The following is a 23,959-nucleotide window of genomic DNA, read 5'->3' as shown; positions in this document are numbered from 1 at the left end:
TATCAGCTGTTGCTTCTGCACTAGCTTAGGATGGGAGTGAGCTGGTTGCTCGGATGCTGCAGAGGAGGTGGGAGTGGAGAGGAAAGATTGCCATGAACCAGGAGCTATGAGATGCAGGAGAGTTGTATAGATACGCTGACTTGAAAGGGTTACGGTTCAGCACAGGAGCATACTCACCGAGCTGCACAAGTTGAGGAAACTTGCTCATTCTCTGCCTACATTATGAGTCAAACCAGGATGCACATTTTCTTCAAATCCCTAAACTCTAAAGCCCGTGCACAAGAGCCTCTTCTTGATGTGGTTTTCATAATTGATGTTTGGCTATTTCACAGTTGCTTTTCCCCATGGAGTTTCTCTTAAAAATGCCCTATATTTCTTTTTAATTTTGACTGTGCGTGGCAAGTTTATATTTCAGAAAAAATATTCAAGCATCATTTTTTGGAAAGCTAGGATGCCGTTAGGGTACTTTGGGGAGGGAACTGCTTATTATTTGTGGTGTCCCCTGAGAAGCTGATAACTGAAGTCCTACCAATATTTCCCCTTCTTCTACATGTGAATTTTCAGAAAGGTCTGTCAAGACAGACGCTGCTTTGCCAGCACTGGCTGGTTATTGCAGTTGTTCAAGCATTAGGCAATTGTGTTTTAGCAAGATGATAGTTTCTCTTTCTTTTTCTTTCTTTTTTGTTTCTTTTAATAGCAAATGCCTTTCACATTCCCTACTGTTGTCTCCCCCTTTTAACTGGTAGCTTTCAGTGTGTAACTCTGAGCTGAGATCTCTCAGCCCTGCCCAAACCCTGGAAAAGAAGCTGGGGTAGAGCGGGTGGTCCTGCTCCAGTCAAGGGCCCTGTGAGGGAGGATTGAGGGGGCTGTACTCCCTTGGTCTTGCTTCACGCACCGTGTGCCCATGTGTCGAGGCCAGCCACTGGTGTGGGCATCTTTGGATGCCTCCAGGTTGTACCTATGCTCAGTGTGGATCACCACCAGTGTCCCATCTCCTGTAACCCTAGCAAGGGAAAGCAGAGTTGCTCTGGAGCAGGGATTTTGGTAAAAAGGTGCTGTTACCATGGGAGAGGCTCTTTTCCTCTGAAAGATGGCATCAAGTTGCGCAAGGGAAAGGCTCAGACATGGCCCAGCTGGGAGTCCACTGCGATGCATCACTCTGTTGCCCCAACCTCCCATGTTTCCCACCCAAACTGCCGGCTGTTGACTTTGTCACGGTGTGCTACTTTTTAAATAACCCTTACTAAGGAGTGGACAGTGTCTAACCTGTGAAGAGCCTGTGCCCTCCCTCCCGCTCCCCTCCGCAGAGCTCCTGGGGTGCCACAGCTTGAAGATGTCCTGGGCGGCAGAAGGGGAGGTAGTGGAGGTAACGCCCCCCTCTGAAGATCTGGTACGTGTTAGGACACCGGATGCTTAACTCCATTTCTGACCTCTGAAAATGACCTCATTTTCATTTCTGACCTCGTGAAAACCTACTCTTTGCCCCTTTGCCTGCCAGCCAGCCCTGTTCTGAGTTAGACAGAGCACACGAGGCAGGGTGGACGGGATCACCTTTCTTTCCGAAAAAGAGTACAAGGCAGCGCTAGCGCTTGTTTTAGTTTATTCCTGCTCCTGGGTGTAATTATAACCTCTGGGTTTCAGCATAAAGGTGGAAGGGGATGTGATTGAATGGGGTTAAGGTTGGGGTTTTTTTGAATTGCGTGAATTAATATGTGACTTATATTGAATTAATATGAATTAATTCGTGACATGACATATGAATTAATACGTGACTTATATGACAATCAGCCACCCTCACAGAGGAATGCAGGCAGTATTTGCAAGCTGCCTGTGGATTTATGAAGCGTGTGGAAACACACTGTACGTTATTTCCTGAGACCTGTTTCTTTACTCAGCAATGGTGTTTGCTTATTCTGGGACAATGATGAAACATGAAGGTACTAAAAACAAAATTTAAAAAAAGGATAGAAAATGTTTCTTTCAAAAGCTAACAAGGGCCCCGTTTCTTAATAGGACAGAAAAAAAATGACAAACTTTTCAGTACCTAGTTGGGATTTTGAGAGATCTCCTAGAGAAAACTCTATTTATCATATAGTTATTTATGCTTCTTTGAGAAAGCTTTATTTATTATCTATTAATATATTCTTCTTTTTTTAAATTTTGTTCCCTCTTTTCTGTGAAGACTGTTTACACCAAAACAATATCTTTGTTTTCGGAGTTCGTCTGCTCCCGCTGCTCCTTTTCCAGCTGAAGTCACAATACTCGGTCTGTGACATCACCGCTGGCTGCAGTGACAACGTGGTGTCACAAAGAGGAGTTTTCACTCCAGGTGGAGAGTGTGCAGCAGCAGCCGCAGACAAGCTCTACCAAGTGCAGAGAGCATGTTTGACTATACATATTGCTAGTCATGAAGAAAGATGGGAAGGAAAAATCTGCAAGAAAACCCAGGAGAAGAAAACTCGTGGAATGCCTGTGTAGGTCTTAGGAGAGTGTGCAGCTTCTAGGGTGGGCATGGGTGTGCTGGAGACTCTGCCTTTCGCAGGATTTCTTTTGAAATCAGTTGACAGCAGACCAAATACTTAACTGTTAGAAAATGACTTACTTTTAAAAAAGAGAGAGTGGGAGAGAGGGGTTTAATTTAGATCCAAGTATGACTAGGATACTTTAAGTGTATCCACAAGTATTGCGGGGGGTTTTTTTGCGTCTTTTTTTTTTATACACAACCCCCCTTGCAGAAAACAAGGGAAGATGACTAATGTCCCGATCCTGCTAATGCTTACACATGTGGTTAGCTTTCAATGTGTGAGTTGTCCTGCTGAAGTCAGTTAAGACAATTCATGTGCTTAAACTCAGACACAGGCCCACGTGCTTGTAGTGTGAGGGTCTAGCCGGCTGCCCTAGGGGAACAGTTAAATAAAGAATTTATAGAATGTTTTCTAATGTAGACACTGTCTTGACCTGGAGAAGCTGAAGTCTCTGGCCTGAATCTTCCAGGAAAAGCAAACAAACTGGCCTTACACCTTTCCTCTTTGCTTTCGTCTGCCTGATTCATCTCTTGGGTCACAGGCGTTTGCTGGTTAGAAGGTGAGGCACGCCTGAGAGTGTTTGAAGGACTGTGGCTTAAGAGGTGACACAGTGAGATCATTAAAGAGCAGGGGGGAAAACAGAATAGTAAAATGGTCAATGTCCCCATTGACCGTATCGCAGTGATACAAGTGAAAAATATATGTACCTCCAAAGTCTAGTTATTGGCGACAGGTTCATTGTTGAAACGGTATGTCCTGGTGGCCTGCAAACATGCCATGGAGTAGTCATCTGATCCACTCTGAAGGTGGCCCCAAAGGGCAAAGGCAGCCTGGAAAGTCCTCAGATGCACTTGGAGCATTATTTCCATGTTTCAGTCTCGTGGCTGCACCAAGGACTCCGAGAGGACCTGGAGCAGGAAAAGGCATTGCTGTTTCTCCAACATAAGTTCCCTGACAGTGTAAGACAGGCAGCACCTCCAGCTGACCAAGCACACTTGGAGATGTGTTTTCCAAAAGACCCTGCGCAACCTCTGCATCCACAGCCCCCAGTGACTGATGAGCAGCCTTTGCCACAAGTGTTTTCTCACACCTCCAGCATCCCGCGCAACCCAGCCGTCTGCTTGGTCAGGGTCCAGGTTCCCAGTGAGAAGAGGCTGAGTGTTACTCTTGTTTTCCCCTGGCTCCCCGCTACAGCCATGCTGAAGCATTTCTGAAGTGTTGCACATCAGGAGGGTATCTATTTTTCAGGCAAGCCCTGTGCTGGCAGCCTCAGGAGAGTGGCTGTTTACCTACATCTGTGTTTTGGGATGTCTTAGGAATTTTGTTTGTTTGTTTGTTTGTTTTAGCAGGGCTGCACACACTGTGTGTTGCCGTTGTGGCAATCCATGTGATTCATGTCTTGCACAGTCTGACAAGTTTATTGGAGCTCGCGTGTGCTGAGCTGCACGCTGCGGTTGCTGCACTGCTCGTGGTTGGTACCAGGGCAGCCCATGGTGCTGGTGCTGGGTTGGTAGCAAGTGCCAGGACCCAGAGGGTGCCGTGCGTAGGAGGGCCACTCAAGCGAGCTGCTTGCGTTGGCTTTGGGAAGTGGAGAGGATGTGAGAACACTTGCTTGGGCTTTATTTTTTAGAACTGCTCCAGGAATAGCCTGTTCCTTGGAGCAGGCAGAGCAGAAAGCAGGAGGGTCAATTTGGGATCCTGCCAGGATCCAGTTTCATATTTATTTTCTGCCCCTGCAGAATGTGGAGTAGGTTATCATTTCATTTGAACAGCTTGGACTCTCTACCACCAAGCCTTTAAAAGACTAGATGTTCAGTTACACTTCCTTCTGTTTGACATCCGTCTTCTCTAAGGCTTGAATGTTACACTGGCTTATTGGGTCCTTCATTCACTGATGCCAATCTGAACCTCTCAGCTCTTTTTTTTTTTTTTTTTTTTTTGGAGGGGGTAGGGTAAAGGAAAAAGGAGAGAAGGTGCAGCATGCTGGGAGCAGAGGCACAGCAAGGGAGATGCACCATGGTCTTGCTGAAACCCAGGCATGAGCTGGAGGGAAAGACCGAGACGAAACAGGAGTGACATCATTAGTTGGGAAATTTAGAGCAGTTTCATGAAAACCTGTTTGGTGCCATCTCCCGTGCAGTCCCTCAGTGCCATTCGCCGCTGCCAGGGGCAGGTGAGAGGAGTGTGGTCGGGAGCCTCAAGCCAGCAGGTTTTCTGGGTGAGCTACAGAGGGACCTGCATTATTGACCTGCCACACATGCTGTCCCCATAACTGCCCGCTGCTTTGGAGCCCTCCACGCTTGGCTTGGTGGTAGCTTGTGGCATGAGATTCGGAGGGCAATGGCGAGCTGTGCTGAGACGGGTTTCCCTGAGGAGCTGTGCAGTGTGCCCCAGCTCTTGCAAGTCAGTGTTGCTCTTCCGTGACAGCACAGGGAGAACAGGTGTTTACCCTAGAGATCTAACGACTGTTCATCTTGCTCTAAAGTTACACCTTCTCCCTTTTACTTATCTCCTTTGTGAATATTTCCATAATAGTTAATACCAGTGCTTTCTGTGGCCCTCGGTGGTTTTGTCACTCAGCTACATCCTGTTTTCTATTTTTACCAGATTTCCGTAAAGGGGGACAGAGATCAAGGTGAGCTCTGTGTTGGCAGGATGCTGATTTTGTAGGTGCTGGTATAAATACGTCTGTTTTAAACTTCACACCTGTGACTAACATTTGTGGGACTGAGGTCCCACTTGTCACTGTCCAAGTGATGTGTGGGGCAAGGCAGCTTGCACTGAATCTGCTCACAGTGTGCCCAGCTCCTCGGGACAGGTCTAACAGTCCCCTGCTCTCCTGAATTCACTCGCTAAACTTTCGTAATCACTGTAAAAAAAACTTGTTAGGTAAATACATTTTCTGTGCCCAAAAGCAATTGCCGCAGTTCTTTTTGTTTTGAAGATAATAGACGTAAAAATGAAATACAGACCTGTGTTCTTAAAAGGTCATAGTTATTTGATCCTGAGGGAGACTGCATTTCGAAACAGGTTTGGTTAAGATTCGATGATACTCTAAAGAAATGGAATGAATTAGGGCTTTGGTTTGTAGAAGCTGGAAAATTGCCTAGATATTGCCTGTGATCTGGAAGATGGAAATGGCCATTTCTGAGATAAGGAACTCCCTTTTCCTTAATGTGACTGGGATGGTGATGCTGAATGGAGAAGGGCTTTGTGTCAGATGCAGAACCAGGGGTCAGCACGTGTTTTGCATTGTACTAGTTTCATTTAAGACCGCTTTCTGTCTGGATTAAAATAATGGCTCATAGTGGCAGTGGTCTCCAACCCCTGCTGCCTAATGCATGGTTGGTTGCTAGGAGGGCTGCTGTCATCCACGTTTTAGTTGTGGATGTGATGACCAATTTTGCATCGCTTTCCAAGCTTTGGCTGGATGACTCAGCTGGTCCTCTGGTGACTCATTTCAGTCTTCCATGAGCCCAGGAAAGACTAAAGAGGGAAGCGTGGCTATTTTCAGATACGAAAAACGACCAAACCCAAGGAGTATGTCCACAAAAGAGTACTGCAAACATCGAATGAATTGGGTATTTATACAGAGTGTAAACTCACCCCTTCCCACTGAAATTCTTTCCCCAGTTACTGTACTTCTGTGGAATCTAGTTTCCAGTCTCTTCTTATTCTTCATCCATATGGATATTGGAAAGCTCTCTGTCAGTGAGAGCATACGGTCTGATGAAAGTTCACAGGACTTTTGGTACTAAATTCCCCTAGCTGGTTTTGGTTTTTTGGCAGTTCCCCCTTCTCATCATTTACTGGAATTCTCACAATCATTTTACTAACAACCATAGGCCCACCCCAGGCCGTTTTTTTCCCTAGTCGTTCCTATGTTAGACAAAGCTAAGACGCCCAAGATTCTCACAGACCTATTGAAAGCTCTTGTGATTGACCACAAGATGTTACTAATTTGTTTTTTCTGGATCCTGCGAAAACAGCGGTGTATTTGCTCCTTCTGAGAAGATCATACAGAGCTTACTTTCCCAGAAACTCTGCTTTCCCCGTTGACTCAGTTTGGCCAGACTTCCTTTTCATCGTTAGTTGAAACCCGTAGGTGTGACTGTGGACAGCTTGGCTGCGATATCACCGGCACATCGATCATTCTGAACTCATTGTCCCACTGCATCTAGGATGAGTCCTCTAATTTCATTGCTGTAGGAAAAGGAAGGAGTTGAGTGTTCTGGATTGAAAGGACATGGCTGCAAAACAGCTGTAATAGCGCCAAAAAGATGCTTGTAGAAGAGATGGGGTAAGCGCATAGCGACACGCCAGTTCACAAATGCAGGATCATGGATGAGAAGGAGGCCTGACAGCCTCTTTAGCTAGTCTTGTCATCTGTAGCCAGCTGTCCTTTCTAGTGTGGATTTTTGATTCTGTGGGTTTGGCTTCAGCAATTGTGCCATACCTGTGAGTGCCGCACAGCAGGTACTGGTAGCGAAGAGTGAGTGCAGTCGCACACAGCGTGAGGCATGCTCAGCTGCCCCTGTCTCTGCAGGGTGCCCTTCCAGCTCTCAAAAGCACCGAGCGGTCTGCAGCAAAGTTACACCAAGGATTGTCTTTCACCGTACACCCCACCAAAGTTATCACCTGCTTGCTCTTTCTTGGTCAAAGAGGAGCGTGTACGCCCAGTCTGGCTGTGGGGCTGTCTCCACCTAGAGCCTGGTTTTGAAGCTTGGTCCCATTTTCTAGCCCATCACAGCGGTAGGATGCCTCAGGCTGCACTGCGGAAAGCGTTTGGCATGTGATCTCCAGGTTCAGCTTTGGTCCTCTTCTGTCATGATCTAGTCTTGCCAGCACAAGAAGCCCAGCAGCCATGCCATTAAGCACTGTAGAGCTCAGTAAATAAGTATGTCGATAAATAATCATATCCTGCACAAAAGAGAAACCTGAGGGAGAGACTGCTGGTAGGCAGGGAGTTCTGCTGATACAGGTGGAGGATTTTATTGTTTTCTTTCTCTTAATGACTTCCCTTCCTCTGATTTCTTTTCTTTTAGAGCTTTGAGGGGAAGCAGGCACTTACTGGTGTCCCTGGGCTTCTTCATCGCACACAAGGGCCTTATATCCTTCTTTCTCAAGTAGATATCCTTTCCTGAGCTCCTGTTTACTCTTCAACACTCTGAAATCCTTCATGTAGTTTAGCTTCATGCCTAAATCAAGTTTTCTTTCTGTGTTAGCAAGAGGTTCCTGCATCGCCTGGGGTGCCCTTCCTTGGCCAGACAAGTTTCTTCTCTGCATGCTGAAGTGGCCTCTGTCCTATTAGACCTTGCTTAAAAAGAAAGTTGCTGTGATCAGGCAGTGTGGGAGATCAGGCAGGTACCGCCAGCCCCCAACCCCAGCAGCCAGCCAGCAGTGGGGCAGGGAGGTGTCCAGCGGCACTTCTGGGGGATCACTTGGGGCAGCATCTCTCATCTCTTTTGGAGAAGAGATTCATTGCCTTCATGGGTCATCTGCTGGCTGTGCACATGCTTGCAGTTACCAGTGTTCCCAAGGTTACGCTCCCAAACATTCCGTGTTAGGGGAGACTCATGGAGACTGCTACAGCTCTCTCTCGCTATGGTCTCCTACGAGCTACTCGCAACTCTCAAAGGAGAAGGGATCGTAAGAGAAACAGTTAAGTGGCGCTTTTCTAGAGGGTTACTTTTCTCAGGCACAGCCTGTGAATCAAAGAGGGTTATTTTGGGGAGAAATGAGTCCACACCAAAACCCTAAACCCTGTGTCTCCCCAACGGTCTTTGGTGTGGGGCAGGTGGCTCAGTCCCACTGTGCCCTTCCTGGTTCTAGCTCATGGCCCCAGCCCATTTCATGTCATATGTTTCTGGGTTTATAGTCTTACTTTGGAATGCAAACCAAAAGCCATGAGTGACAGCAAAAAAGATTTCTGACTGTTTGGCCATCATGTTGGGGATGTTTTCTTGGTCTTAAGTGACAAGGAAGGTAAAGTCTGGAAGACAGGGTCAAAAATTCATGCTCAAGATGTGTTTCCTTGAGGAACTGAAGGGCTCTTCTATGTGCGGGTGTGTGTTTGCGTGCCTGTGTGAGGGCAGGTTATTTACAGAATTTTTAACTACTAAAACTGCAGGTCAGGTGATTAACCTGCAGTATTCTTTGTCTTAATTTCTGAAAGCACCCCATAGCCCTCAATGTATGAGAGTGCTGTAAACCCTGTGTTTGGTCATTCTTATTTGAAAGGGAGACGTTGCTGCAGAAGCGAGGAGGTGTAGTTAACCCTGGCTTTGGGATAGTTGGGAGGTCATCAAATCAGTCTATCTCAATTTTCTGCTTTGGCAGATCCCTCTGCCCAGCTTCCACACCTTTCCCCTTGCATCTTCGTCTTCCTTTGCAGCCCAGATCGCGTGTGTTTCATCCAGACCTCACCAGAGACTTGTTTCTCTCCAACAGGTCTGTGTCCTGATGGAAATGAAATGAAGGGAGGGACTTTGCGAACAGGCAAACTGACCTTTTCAGCCCAGCTAGTGCTTGATCTGAGTTTCAGATTTCGTAAACAAAGCAGGGGCTGAATGTCATGCAATGGCCTCTTTGCAAATTAAACACTTAAGAAAAAATCCTGTGGGAGGGAGAGGCTCAGCCTGGGACTCCAGCAAGCCTTGCCCATGCCCTGCCTTCACAAGTAGGGTTGCTTCTAACGAGTGAGGTATGCGAGGTGCCAGCCATTCCCTGTGGTTTCGCCACACTTGTGGGCAAGTTGGAGTCATTGACATTACAAAGCTAATATTTACAGGTAGGAAGTCATCCAGGTGGGGAGGCAGCTGTGGTAGATGGGAAAAGCCAAAATATCCTTTCCACGGGGCGGTTGTGGGAAGCCACGAGTGTGCCAGTGCTGCGTGGGTGAGGGGGGCACAGCCAGGGCAGGAAAAGGAAACACTGATTGATTTTGGTCCCTTTGCCAGAGGCCCTGGCACCTTTTTGCGGGAACTAAGATCACAGAGGGCCAGGTGGGGTGGTCAGTGAAGGGTGTAGGACCTGGGGTCAGGAATTGAGGAAGTCTTTGGTTTCCCCTGTAAGATGGGGATACTGTAGTCAATCCCTGTTTGGAAGATGGAAACTGAAGTGACCCAGCTGAGTGACTTGACGCACGCTGCCTGGAAAGAAGAGCCGTGCCGAGATCCTTCTTTTTTTCAGTTCTGCTTTCAGGATGCAACTCTGTCAGCAAGTAGCAATCAGAGATGGAGCCTGTAAGAAACTGTAGGCTATTGCATTACAGATCTGTTTGGAGGTTAAACTTACGGACCCACACGCATGCTAAACTGGCCTACAAGGCAAGCCCTGGCCAGTTTCATATTTACTGCTCAGGCTATCTTGTGTAGGTCTCCGAAGGGAACTTTGGGTGGTGTAGAAATGCCTTAGTTAAAGTTTGTTCCACTTCCCCTCCGTGGAGGACATACGATGGGAGGGAGGAGGGTGGCCAGAACACGTGTGCTGTTGCTAAACAGTCCTACCTGGCACATTGATCTGAGTAACTGCTTTTAGGCTCATCTGGCTCCATTTCAGCTTCAGGATGAGGAAGGCACAAAACATTCCTCGGTAGCTTGCTTTCCCCATATCCTCTGACCATTCCCAGCATTTCAGGAGCTCATTTAACCATGGTATTATATAACCCTCAGTGTGTCATGCCTCATCTTGAGTGGTGCTGCGGGTGTTACCATGCTCTCCTGCTCTTTAAGGAGATGCAGTGCACCTCGTGGTCCCCCCATCACCCAGCACATGTCTCAGCTCTGCTGGGCCCCTCTCTGAGAAAACTGAAGGAGGGATTTCTTCAGCAGAGCATTTTATTAGATAACCTTCAGTGTCCTCCAAAGATAAAGCTTCAAAGCAGGGCTTCTGTCGATCCTGCCTGTCTGACTTCATCTTCTTTTTTTCTCATCCCGACACCAGAGAAGACTTTCTTCTCCTCCTTGGCCCTTGGGAGTACTGAGTGTTTGGTAGAAAACTTGTTCCTGACTTCATTGACACCCACTTTCCTAAAACGTCTTTGCACTGAGATTGTGCATAACTTCCTTTGCATGCTCATCCAGACCTTGAAAGCTTTCGGGTGCTGCTGCCGCCTCTGTCTTTATCGTTCATTGCCTCATTTTGTTCTTGGCACTTCAGAAGTCATCACAGGAGTTGGAGGCTTCTCTCCCTGGCTTGGGAGGACTTTTGTTCACTGAGGTATATCCAGCAGGGCTACGTATCTGCCTTCTCAAGCTGCCAAGACCTGCCATGGGCAGAGCAAACTCCCAGGTTTCTTACATACGTCTGGAGAGCACTTGGACATCTTGGCATTTGCAGCATCATTTCATGATTTCTGTAGAGGTAACAGTCCTCCTGTCAGCTTTGACAGGTATGCTGAAGGGGGTTTACTTACAGGGGTCTGATTCTGCTTTGTCAAAGCTGTAGCCTATCAAAGGTATTCATTTACTGCCTTCATTTGCATTCCACTCAGTGACATTGAGGTGTCCTGGAGAGAGGAAGTTTTGCACTATTCCAACTGCACTGGGTTTTCCCCTAGGAAGTTATCTAGGGGTTACCTTCCACTTCAGGGGAGCACGGACTTGACTGCTGGACCTTCTTACACCAAGATCTAGAAATTGGTGTCAGGTCCAGTTGCTGCAGCATCCGCAGGGAAGTACTGAGGCAGCCAAGCCTCTGGTGAGGAATATTTTAACCTGCGTTCTCAGGTGTTGCATTGTTAATTAACTGTAATGTGAAACATAAACTAGTCACATGATTAACTGAGGAAATCTGTAACATCTCTTGTCATTACTGCAATTCATTAAAGTGGGAGATGGAGGTGACCCTGACAGAATCCTTCACTGAGGTGTAATCAAGGATTTAAATGTAAGTGTATATATTTGTCCCTGAGATTTTGTTTCATGTCCCTAAAACCAGGAATATGTCAGAGGAGCCTGCAGCTTGTTACTCAGGCTCGTGGGCACCTGAACCCACATCAAAAGGATGAATAAGAATTGTGATGTTTCTAGATTAAAGAAGATATTAGGGCTTTGTGGCTTGCAGTGGATATGGAAGAGTGGAGTTTTGTAGTGGTAAGATGTGAAATTGTGGTCACTGAGCACTGAAGGAAAGGCTTGATATTGCAGGGACTCTGTAACAGACTGTTCTATAGAGACAAAATAAAGACAGCATACGTGGTTCAAAGGGCGTTCTGTGGCTGCTGGTGGCTTGTATTCGCTAATTCCTGAGAGTCTGGTGTTTCAGATGTGTAGCAGGCTTATTTAAGTGGTTGCCCACAGTCCAAATCCAGCTCACACAGCATTGTGCAGTGATGCACCAGCTGTGGGGAGTGCGGGCGGATGAGGCTGGAGCAGCCTAGATGTTTCCAGACTCCAGCGCAGGGTCGGGCTCAGGGTAGTGTTGCCTCATTTGGTCTGTGTGAGGTGCGCCAGGGCTCTGGGTAGCCCATTTGCCCCTGAGCTGCTCACGAGGGCTCTCACTTGATGTGGCAGGGGTTCTTCCTTGAGCATATGGACCCAGTGTGGCCAGCTGTGCCTATCTCAAAGTCTCCATGCCATAGCCCTGGGAAAAGCAGTGCTGCCCTGTGGGGTCTCTGCAGTGGAGAGCACCCATCTCCCACCACCCCCAACACCAGAGATGTCCTGGAGGGGAAAGCCGGTGTGTGCCATCTCACCAGCCTTCATCCTGCATTGGTACATAGGCACTAGCAGCCCCGGCCAGCGCTTACCACCTCTCCCAGCAGCTCCTGTGTCCGCGGGTGGGTGCAGTGGAGCTAAAGTCTCAGGGGAGGGAGCAGGAGGGACAGGGCTGGCTCAGAGGAAGGTCTCCCCAGTGTTTTATTAGCTGCGTCCTCTTTGCCCTGGTCAGCTGAGAAAGCTTTCAATACCCAGCAGGCAAGTCGCCCTGGATTTAAAGAGTCAAAAAGGAAAGTGAAGAAAGCAATAAAGATGGTTTTGGAGGGGAGACAGCAGTATCCTGAGCCACATGCCAAAATAACCTGCTCAAGCCATGATAGGGAGCAATTGCCTACACCCCCTCCACGCCCATCAGTACTAACTAAGGTCCTGGTTGATAACTTTTATCCTACCTATAAAGGAAAGTCATGGTGTGGAGAATGAAATAGTAAGCAGGGTTGCTGATGCTATAAATGCAGGAGAGGGATGAGTAGGAGGATAGTCAGGGGGATACAGGGTGTGAAGGTGATGGTGATGAGAGTTCCCTGACCATCACGCTGCAGTAGGAGATGTGCTTTTCAGGAGCGGGGGAGTGTAGAAGGATGCTTAGCTTGCTTTGGTTGGTTTTGTCTATGGCTACTCTGTGCATTGGAAAGTCTTGCTTTTTCGTCTGGCTATGGGGCATGGATCAAATGTGGCAGCTTGGAGCCACGTGAAGCCAGGTCTGGAGCAGTGTGGGGAACAGGCTCTGTAACATCTTTGAGAACTGCACCCGCTACGTAAGTGTTTAGGAAACTACTAATTAGGACGAGACAGTTTAACTAGCAGGACAGGAAAAGCACAGCAGGAAGGCACGGAGATTTTCACCTGGAACAAAGGCTCCCTTGACATCTTCTGCTCACCAGGAACAGGAAGGAGCTGAGGCTGTTGAGGTCTGAACTCCACTTTGAGGTTGTCTCCAAACATTCAGTAGCACAAGGGAAGGAATTTGTGTATCCTCCATGGACATAAATTTTGAGGAGGTTCCAAAAGCACAGTGGTACTGGGGACAATGCCTCAAAAGGGGCCACAGAGGGGCCACCGTGAAGAGGAGCACTGTGCTGGAGACACGGCTATTTTCAAGGTGCAATAGGTTAACCATACCTGGCAGATCCCCTTTACATTGCCTTCTTAACCTGGGCGTGGATATGAGTTTGCAGGCTTGTGCCTCTCTGGGGAGGAGTGGAAGATATTTATTTCAGGAGTGTCTTGTGTGCATCATTTATATGCTGAACACATGCCATGTGCTTTCGACGGTATTTTTCAAGCAGGCACTGTCGTTCTGGCGGCAGTCAGCAAGCAGCCTCTGGTTACAGTGCACTGGCAGCTCTGCAGGTACTGCAAAAGGTCTTACTGCCTACTTAATACAGGGCAGGGGCTTGGTCTCTTGCCACCGCAAAGGCCACATTTATAAATCAGCAGTAAGTGCTAGGAGTAAAGCAGAAGAAAACATCAGTGACTTTCAAACTGTTCTTTCTTTAGTCTCCCAAGTGTATTTTTTGCCCTTTGGGGTGAGGTGGGTGGATAGGGAACTTTACCTCATTTGCTTTCCTGAAACCTGTTGGAAGTACAAGTGAGGCGGCTGCGTGATTTGTGTGTGCATGCAGAAGAGGACTATCTGAATTGTAAATAGCACCTGCTAAATTATTATTAAGTGAAAGCTAACGTGGGAGGAGTTCTCAGGAAAAAAAGGAAAAAAGTCAAGTCTTTTACTAAAAGTCATTCAGGCTGTTTTAACACTTTCCCTGGCTGCACACTACGTACTTCAGCTCATGTGGATGCTACGGGGAGTTACATGAGTCGTATCAAGGACGGGGAGGCCCCATTAAATCCAGTTACTGTCAATTGTGTGACAGCTTTAAATGGCTACACTAAAACTCATTATTAAAGAAAGGAACTATCAATTTTATTTAATGCATGGTGCCCAACCTTGATTCTGCTCCCAGCCCAGAGACTTGCCATGTGCAAGGGTGATATAAAAATTAGACCTGCACTCTTTAGGGCTTGTATTTAGCTGTTGCGGAGTCCTGTCTGCAGCCTGACTGGCTAACTGGGGCTGCGGGAGGCTGCCCTGCACCCCTGCCAAAGCGGGGACCAAGCCTGAGCCCAGGCGAGTTCAGTCCGAGTCACCACTTGCCTTAGTCCGGCCAAAGCTTTTGCTAGTGCAGGTGGGGCTGCTGAGCCAGGATTTGGGCAAGCGGGAGCGCTCAGTGGGCACGGCTGCTCATCCTGAGCATCTTCACCCCCTCCGTTTCTGGCGGAGAGCAAAAAGGCAAGAAGCTAGGGGACAGCCTCGGGCCATCCCATGCAAGATGTGGCAAGGTGTCTGCTAGGATCATCCTGCAGCAAAGGGAGGCAGCAAAAGAGGCCCAGCCTCCCACAGGGTGTTTCTTGGCAGACCTGTGAGCGGGGGTTTAAGAGGACTTTTCTCAAGCGAAACAGGCCATTTTCAGTCCCTCCACTGTTTATGGCCCCTCCATCCTTCCAGGACCCCAAGAGTGAGGATGCTCCCCAGGAACATCCCCACTCACCCTGGGGGATGCTCAGGGGGGCATCGCTGTCACAGGCCTTGGCTGGCATGGATCACCCCGTTACTGCCAGCTTGTTTCTTCATGGACGTCATGGCAAGCTATTGTCAGCCTATGTAATCAAAAGGCTGAAATTATAAATCATATTATAGGCTGTAATGAGGAATTTGATCCCTGTAACAAACCATCCAACTTTTATTCACATATATTACTATTTCTGCTATTGCCGTGGAGTAAAGATCCTGTTTTTTAAAAAAAAAAAGAACACGCCACCAGCACAATTTGATAGTGTCCTCAGGATATTTAGGGTTGTGTTTTTCTCACATTAGCTGCACAGGCAAATTTGCAATAAAAATGACTTCGCTGCAGAAGCCTTCTTTTCCCATCACCAAGCTGTCAATCAGCCTGTAATTTCTTGGTATTGGACTATGCTGAAGAGCTGGTCGAGTTATTCTCCTTACAACGTGCCCCTAAAACCTTAAATGTGAGAAAATTATTTTGGATGGAAGGAAGAAGATTTCATACTTCTTCTTTTAGGGGAAAAAAAAATATTTCTCATGTGATGAGACATAAACTCTGAGGAGGGTGGAAGTGGCAGCCGAGGAGCCCAGAGGCCTCCCTTTAGCCACAAGACAGCCTGCTTCCTCCACCGCCTCCGTTTTTGGGGTACCAGGGTGGGTCAGTGTTTGTCCCCTGTTCCTGTCCCCCTGCTGAGGCTGCCAGCAGTGTGGCAGGGACAGCAAGGGGCTGGTTGTTGATGTGGAAACCAGTCCCTAACAACAGCTCGTTTCACCAAGGGGCACAGGCGACCATCTGACGTTGACAACATTGAGTGACTGCTGACCTTGTTTCTAGTGTCAGCTGATATCAACTGGAGCCCTGCCAGTTTGCACCAGTTGAAAGTCTGTCTCTTAATGGTGGCAATTATCCTGATTTTTACAGCGGCGCTGAGGAAGTTGCAGCTGCCGTGCTTCACATCCCTGACTTTAATTTGGGATGCCTGGGTCTTCTGGTGTTATCTTTAGAGGAGTGTGTGAGAAGAACTTCTCTCCTTGTTCTGCATCAATTGTGTTTTTTTTTCCCATTTTATTTTGTATGAAGAGATATTGCTCAAGCACGCCATGGAATGAAAGCCATAAAACTATAAATTACACCTCTGCTAGGTCCACAATATGTTACCAATTACATCTGCTTTATTATTCGCGTCCAGGGGGAAAACATACATCAAACCAACCCCACTCTCCAGGCAGGTCGGTACTGTACTGTAGGGAACACCGTGACTCTTCTTAATCAGTGGAAAAACAAACAGAGTTTCGGCTCACTCACATACGATATTTGTGTCTGGATGACAAGTTGAGTAATATCGCTGCGGTTCTCTGAGCTCGCTGCGTGCCACACGCTACGGCATTCACGGCAACATCATCGCCCCGTGGAAAGGAGAGAAGGCACTTAGAGGGGCAGGGAGCTGCGGGGGTTCATGGACCCAGTCATAGGGACCTTGGAAGTTGCTGCCAAGGAGGTTGGTGGGGGTGTGTTAATACGAGTTGCAGCAAACAGCATCAGAAATCATATTAAAGTCAGGGGTCACGTCTGCAAAGGAGGGCACGCAGGGCTGTGTTTTCCCAGGGCTTCATTGCTAGAGTGGGGTTAGTGGGGTTTTGCGTTGCGTTTTCCAGCAGGGGTGAGGGTTTCCCCATGTGTCCTGATAGGGGTTTTCTTCTGCGTCTGCCCTGTCTTCACAAATTCATCACTGCGTCAGGGATGAAGGTGGGGGTGTTGAAGCAAACCAGAGCGATTGCCTTGCTGGTTACTTCTGTGTAGCTTCATACAGTGGTTTTTGGCTCGCCAGCACGCCCCTCTCATGAGCAGTTCCTGGGCTTTGGGCTGCTGGGAATTAAGTGGAAAATGGTTTTTGTGTGTGTTTGCTTGACCACGCTACTCAGCATTGGCTATGTGGAGTAACATTTGTATTTCTCTATCTGGGTGTATATGTTTATGCATCATCTGTGTGAGCGTGTATGTGCACACCCGAGCTACAGAAAATCTTCCAAAGAGCAACACGAACTAGTGGAGAACGGGTTTCTTTTAGGAAAGGGAGCTGAGTGTTAGATACTCTCAGGTCTCCACAGGAAGAAGTCATCCATGTGCACTGCGGAGTTTGTTGTGGTTTTGTCACTGAAGCATTCATTCAGCTTTTAACTTTTTAAAGTTGAAAACAAGTCAAGGTTATGTTTGTGCTTAATAATTCAGCAACGGTGCCAGCTCAGCATATTGTCTTTTTCTTCCCTAGTCATTCTGGTTTATTAAAAAGAAACACTGATGACAGATAGAAGGGTGAAGGAGGCTGTGCCTTTCTGCTTTAACTCCCGTTGGCGCTGACTCCTTCCCCAGGAATCCCCATAGATTTGTGCCCTTCACAATACCTTTGTCCCAGCGGTACCATCCTTACCCTGGGCAGGGAAAGCTGTCAGCAAGTCAGGACTTAGATGCCCTCTTCTCTGTGGACCACGACTTTTTTTCTGAATAGGAACGTTTTCTGTTTCAGTGGAATATTACTCAGAATCCTTCAGTAAGTCTGTCTCAGTGATACTTTATTTTCACTTTGGTTATGAGGTTGTGGGTTTCTTTCTTTGTTTGTTTGGTGGGGTTTTTTTTTTCATAAAGATGTAGAAGATCATTAACTCTTGTAGGACCGAAGAAGCTTGCAGTAAAATAGGTTTTAGTCTTTTCTTAAAAAGTAAAGTTATATTCAGACCTAGTTCGGCCCCATGCTAATGTGTACGTTGCTTCATTAACAATGCCGTTCATTTCCAGGGGATCTGCTTTCCAGTGATGGTATTGCCACTGTGAATAGATGAACACAATTTTATAAATCTGGGAGAACTGAGAGCACACAGTGAAGCTCATGTTGTGTAACTCCCATCTCCAGTGTCCCTGAGCACAGACCAGCATTGTGCGCGATTCCCACACGCAGACTTGGCAAGCAACCTGAAACATCATCTGCCGCTTCTGTCCTGGCTCCTCAACTTTGTTTGCGCACCTCCATTTTGTCATGGTGTACCATCTCCTGGTCCCATCCTGGCTCTCTACAGGCCAGAAGCTACACGGCGGTTTTATGGGAATAATCAGAGCACTTAAGTCAGCTCCACCAAACTGTTTAGTATAAGATGAGCCCGAGGATTTGAGATTTGGCCTCCACAGGCAGAATACTTTGCAGTATTTGACATCAGTTCTTCCTGAGAGCTAGATATATTCCTGGAGACAATGGGAATAGGAGTCTCTTTAAGCAGAGGAGGTAAAAATAACATTTACATTCCTGTTATGAAAAATGAGAATGGGGAGAGCAAGAGAGCAGGAATCTTGGTTGTTGTTAGCATAGTTCAATCAGGGGTAATGATTTATTTTATAATAATATTTTATTTGTGTTGAATACATATTTCTGGAAGAACTTTGGTTTTCTGTGTGTGTGCGTGTGCTATATCTGAAGCCTGTATCCCATTTTCCCTTCCTGCCACTGAACAAATGAAGAAAGCTGGGGAAGGCATCTTGACACTGTGGATTCACTCTGATGTTGTATTGCAGGTATGGCCTCGCATGTGCAAGTTTTCTCTCCTCACACCCTTCAGTCAAGTGCCTTCTGTAGCGTGAAGAAACTGAAAGTGGAGCCGAGTTCGAACTGGGATATGACTGGGTACGGCACACACAGCAAAGTCTACAGCCAGAGCAAGAACGTGCAGTCCTCCCAAGCAGCCGCCGCAGCAGCCGTCAACGCCTCCCTCCAGATCCCCAATCCAAGCATCCCTTACGAACAGACCATCATCTTCCCAGCAAGCACGGGGCACATCGTGGTGACATCCGCCAACAGCACTTCTGGTGTGGTTGCAGTGTCTGGGCAAACACTGGGCGGGCCACACAACCTGATGCGTCGCAGCACTGTGAGCCTTCTGGACACCTACCAAAAATGTGGACTTAAGCGCAAGAGTGAGGAGATCGAGAACACAAGCAGCGTGCAGATTATCGAAGAGCATCCACCAATGATTCAGAACAATGCCAGTGGGGCCACTGTAGCCACTGCCACCACCTCCACGGCCACCTCCAAAAACAGTGGCTCCAATAGCGAAGGGGATTACCAGCTGGTGCAACATGAGGTGCTCTGTTCCATGACCAACACGTACGAAGTGTTAGAGTTTCTTGGCCGTGGAACCTTTGGACAAGTAGTCAAATGCTGGAAACGTGGCACTAATGAAATTGTGGCTATCAAGATCCTGAAGAACCATCCTTCCTATGCCCGGCAAGGCCAAATTGAAGTGAGCATCCTGGCTCGGCTGAGCACAGAAAGTGCGGATGACTACAACTTTGTCCGTGCGTACGAGTGCTTCCAGCACAAGAATCACACGTGTTTGGTCTTTGAAATGTTGGAGCAGAATCTCTATGATTTCCTAAAACAAAACAAATTCAGCCCCTTGCCCCTTAAGTACATTCGACCAATTCTCCAGCAGGTAGCAACTGCCCTAATGAAGCTGAAAAGCCTGGGACTGATTCATGCTGATCTCAAACCAGAGAACATCATGTTGGTAGACCCATCCCGACAGCCATATAGGGTCAAGGTCATAGACTTTGGTTCAGCTAGCCACGTGTCTAAAGCTGTGTGTTCTACCTACCTTCAATCCAGATATTACAGGTAAGAGACTGGGCTCATGAAATGTTACTAGGATAAATATTTTACCTATGGGAATTTTCCTGTGTTCCTGTAAATGAAGGAGAGTCATCCCTTAATCCTAAACGGGGATGGCTCTTCAAATGCCTTGTTGGTGACAGAAAAAATGGTTATCCTAACCTCTTGGAGTTTACTTGCATTGAAAACCGTGGTAAATTTGTAAATAACCATAAAATGTTGTAAAAACCCAAGCGTTTACCAGTGACAATTTAGAAAGCCTTTCAGCTCTGTCAGAACTTCGTTCTCTCTGGGACTGTTTCCAGAAGAGGACATGGATCTGGAGAGTCCATATTTCCTTTCCAAGTCAATGCAAGTAGGTTCTTGGTTTCAGTAAACAATCAATCCATGTATCAGCTCTGTCTTACACTCTTTATTTATATGTAAAACCAGGGACGTTACAGGAGTAAGGTTGGCCCACGGGAAAACTGTATGGATGTAGAAGATGCTTTGTCAAGGAGTTGTTTTCATACAGGCTGTGGAGCTCACTAGAATCAATGAGAGTATTCTGGCTGGCTCCCGTTGGCTCTGCTCCAGGTGAGCAGGCAGCCTGGCCAGGCTGGAGACACCTTTCTTTGTGTGGGAATCTGTTGGCAGGGATGAATGAGCATTGTCAGTAATTTGGTGTTGGAGAGCTGGACCGAGGACCTGTCGTAGACAGTCAATTCCCACTCACAGTGCTTTTAACTACAGGTATGTTATGTACTAGAATGGAGTTCTGACCTCTGTGTAGGGGGGACCAAAGCGAAACGTGTGAACCGGCTATATCCCTCTTCAGCCTGTTGAACAGTTTCAGCAAAGCAGCCTCTTTCCGTAATCCCTGGAAGTCATGCTCTCCCTCTGTCTTGACTCCAAGACACAAAGTCTCTCTGTAGTTGCTGTCCTCAGACCCTCCCTCTGCTCAGTACCAGGGAGCTAGATTCAACATAACAAGGACCAAGAAAAGCAATTCTTCTGCTACCTCAGGGGTGGGGGGGGAGGGTGTGTGGAATTTGTCTTTAGATGACAGCTGAATTTAGGACTGTTCGAGCCATGTTTTTGTTGTTGTAATACTGTGAAACAGGGGCAAAGAGGGAAAATGTGATCCTTCTTGATGACTGATTTAATGAAAATCAGTCCTGGCAGCATCCACAACTCATCAGATGGGTTACAGAAAAGCAGGGTGGTTGCTCTGTTTGTAAATAGGAAAGAAATCTGTTTTATACATGGGGAGGACTGGGGACAGAAAAACGACGAGTTGATAACAGACCCTTTTCCTACTTCATAAGCATCACACTGGCAAAGCCCACCTGAGCTCTGAGCTTGGGAAGAGTTAACTTTCACAGGAACAGGAACTTTGACAGTGTAGCACTGCAGCAGCTGATTTTTATCTGCTTGTCCTTTGCTCTGAAGGAGGCCAGAAAAAAATCCCCAACCTGAGTTTATACCTCAGAAGAGGCTTATTAAATGAAATATTTTACCTGATGACAGTCCCATCCTCCAGGAGAGACATGTTTCTGTGGTAAATATGCAAAAGCTTTTAGGTTTGCAATTACCTGGCAGAGTAGAAGAAAAAAAAAAAAGATAATACAGGCATTTTGTTGTTATCTGTGATTCTGCATTAGCAGCCTAGGTCCCTAGCTGAAAGACAGAAGGGGCAGCCAAAATGAAATATGTGACAGAAAGCAGAAATGAAAGAGAAAAAAGGTTCATTCTCAGCAACAAACAAGGAATATTTTTGTGGCAGTCTCTGGGGAGGAAAAGGCTTGATAAAATTTGCTTTTTATATTTTAAATGTTATTCCTGCCCAGTCTGAAGTTGTAGCTTGTTAGATAATAAGTTCTGTCTGTCTAATTCCTCCCTTGTTTTCCATGTCTGAATTGATGGAAGGAGGGGAAAAGGGGCAGCAGCTCACCGGGAAAAAAAAATAAGAAAAAGAAAAATCTGGTTGGGTTGAATTACATCAGCAGGGGGCTGCTGATGAAGCCAAATTCAAGTCATGAGGAAAATTTATATTCTTCTTCATTTTCTGATGGGGAAAAATACAGCACAGAGTAAAGACCCATTCCACTCCAAAGAGAAGGAACTTTCATGCTAGAGGAAACACAGGGCTTTATAAAGATTTCATGTGTCTTCCATTTAATTTACACTTGTTTTGCTTGCTAGAGTATAAAAGACATGGGGATGACTTCAAGAAATGGCACATTTAAGCTGAATGTGAACGAAAAGCTTCTTCAGAGTAAAACTTCTCAGACTGTAAGCAGGCAGGCCAAAGAAGTGACAGAAGCCCTGTGCCCCATGCATTTGAGGAGAGATGAGGCAGAGTGCTGGGGAATATAACATAGAGGTCAGCTCTCAGCTGGAGGTTTTTTATCATGGGCTTTTGGGAGCAAATTTGCAGGTCGTCCTCGTATTTTATTAGCAACTTGCTTTTTCTTTTCCCTCTTTTGTTTTTTGGTTTGGGTTTTGTTTTTTTTTGTTGTTTAACACTACTCTCAAAGAATGCGATGGCCACATCCTTTCAAGTGAGGAAAGTTGCGTGGGATCCTGCTCATTCTCAGAGCAATGTAAGGCCTTTCCTCTTGATATAAAATGATAGGCCGGTCTTTTTCTCCTGGAGGTGGAATACAGGAGTGTCTTTAAACAAACTCCATGCTCTTTCTTGACCCGAATCTGCATAGCCCAGCATAAGCTAAGACAGTCCCAGGGCTGCCTGCAGACTTTACGTGAGCAATATACCACTGCTGCCTTGTAACGGGCCCTGAAGAAAAACCGGATCCCTCACCCCAGTTTCTTGTGACAGGAATGGTGGGCAGACTTGGTATCGGGGGCCTCACTGGGCGCCCCAACATCAGGACGTCTCTGTCCCACCAGGGCTATTTCTCGTTAAGGCAGTGCTCTCCAGAAGGATCACAATGGTGTTGAGGTGGCAGGGTGGGACAGAAGGTATCAAAAATGGTCACCAAAATATCTTTAGTCTAGAAAAACTTAGCTCCCATCCCTGTCAGAGGAGACAGCCTCCTCCAGGCTGTATCTGCTGCCATAATCAATACTCTGGAGATTCTTCTCCCTTGCTCCTGACTGTGGAGGGGCCTGAGAGAGGCAGGACATGCCAGGCTAAGGTGGGCCTTGCAGGAACTCCCCCTCGCGGCTCAGAGTCCTCCTTTGGTCGGGCAGCATGGCCGCATCCCCAGTGCCTGCCCCAGGCCTGTGCCAAGGGCACAGGGTGAGCGTGGGAGGGCTAGGGACAGTGGGCCCTGCCACCAGCTCCACACCGAATTGACAACATGGCTGTTGTGAGAGCTTAAAGCTCCCAGTCCTGTGTCCACTCCTAAAGGGGAATGACCCCAGAGCAGGCTGGGAACCAGGGTAGAGTCCTCTTGCCCACCAGGCCTGCACTGGCACGTCGTCATGTCTCCTGGCCCCGATGGCTGTCACACTCCATCGCTCCCCTCGCTCCCTGCCAGGCCAGGGGCTCTCCTGCCCCATCCCAATTTCATCGGCAGTTCCTCGGGCTGCTGCTCCGGCCAGCTCGGGGGTTTTCTCAGCACCGTGGTCAGAATTGTCATCTTGAAGGGGGAGTGCTTTGAAGAGGATCAGCCTCCTTCCTCCCACCCATCTCCAGCCTGTGGTGCAAAAGGATCATGTGGCCATCCAAGCGTTTCCCCTTGCTTGGGACAGTGGTCCCAGCCTGCCCCCCAGTCACCGTAGTCCTTCATCTTGTCACTTATCACTAGCTAAGTCAGCCTGGGCCTGATCGGTGACCTTTCATGGAAGTATGTGGTGATACACCCATGGTCTTGGAGGTGCCTGTCGGAGGAACCGAAGCTGCTGATGGAGGGCTGCTCTGCCCAGCTCACAGGGCAGGAGCCAGGCTTTGCAGCTGGCAGGTTTAGCCAGACGTGCTTAGGCTAGAAATGAAGCTCTCTTCACAGAGCAACTGATGAAAAAGTATCTTCATGGGATTTTATTTTTTCCTTTTTTATGCTGCATTTTGAAGGGGATATCATTGAGGTAGTCCCTGTGATCTCCATTTTGTAGGCGGTCAGAGGAGTGAATGACCAGAGAGATGCCTTCTGGGTTGATAATCCATGTATGAACAGCTTCCCAGGGAAATGCGTGTCCTGAGAAATGCCGGGACGAGGCTGCAGCAGACACCCCCTCCATTAGAGCCCACGCTCAGGTGGAAAGAGCGGGTAGCAACCTCTGGGAAAGGGTGTGGTTGGGGTGGTGGTAGAGCTTTGGTCCTCCCTTGCTGGCACCAGAGCGGTTCCCTAGCGTGGGGTGGCAGCATTGGGATGCTTGGAGCAGGAGGGCTTCTCCTTGGGGCACTACCACCAAGCTGCCTTGCCCTCGTGGCTTTTCTTTGCTGCTCAGCTGAAACAGCTGCTGTGTTGCACCCCAGGGATGAGTGCATTTCACTTATTAATGGCATAATCATCTTATAAGATTTAAGTGTTTCAGAATTTTCAAAAT

At 47.5% G+C, this 23,959-nt stretch overlaps 1 protein-coding gene across 3 annotated transcripts in view; it reads left to right on the top strand.

The window, feature by feature from the left end:
- Positions 1–23,959, top strand: part of HIPK2 (homeodomain interacting protein kinase 2) — a 132,424-nt gene that overhangs the window by 24,688 nt on the left and 83,777 nt on the right. For all 3 annotated transcript variants that reach the window (XM_054190005.1, XM_054189996.1, XM_054189986.1), the window contains one exon: positions 18,373–19,471. In XM_054190005.1, coding sequence (XP_054045980.1) covers positions 18,373–19,471 — 1,099 coding nt within the window. The remainder of the gene's footprint in view (positions 1–18,372; positions 19,472–23,959) is intronic.

This window comes from Rissa tridactyla, chromosome 1, assembly GCF_028500815.1.
Source record: "Rissa tridactyla isolate bRisTri1 chromosome 1, bRisTri1.patW.cur.20221130, whole genome shotgun sequence".
In the NCBI taxonomy this organism is placed as follows: domain Eukaryota; kingdom Metazoa; phylum Chordata; class Aves; order Charadriiformes; family Laridae; genus Rissa; species Rissa tridactyla.
The sequence above is the reverse complement of the archived record's forward strand: the minus strand, read 5'-3'. Positions and strand labels throughout refer to the sequence as shown.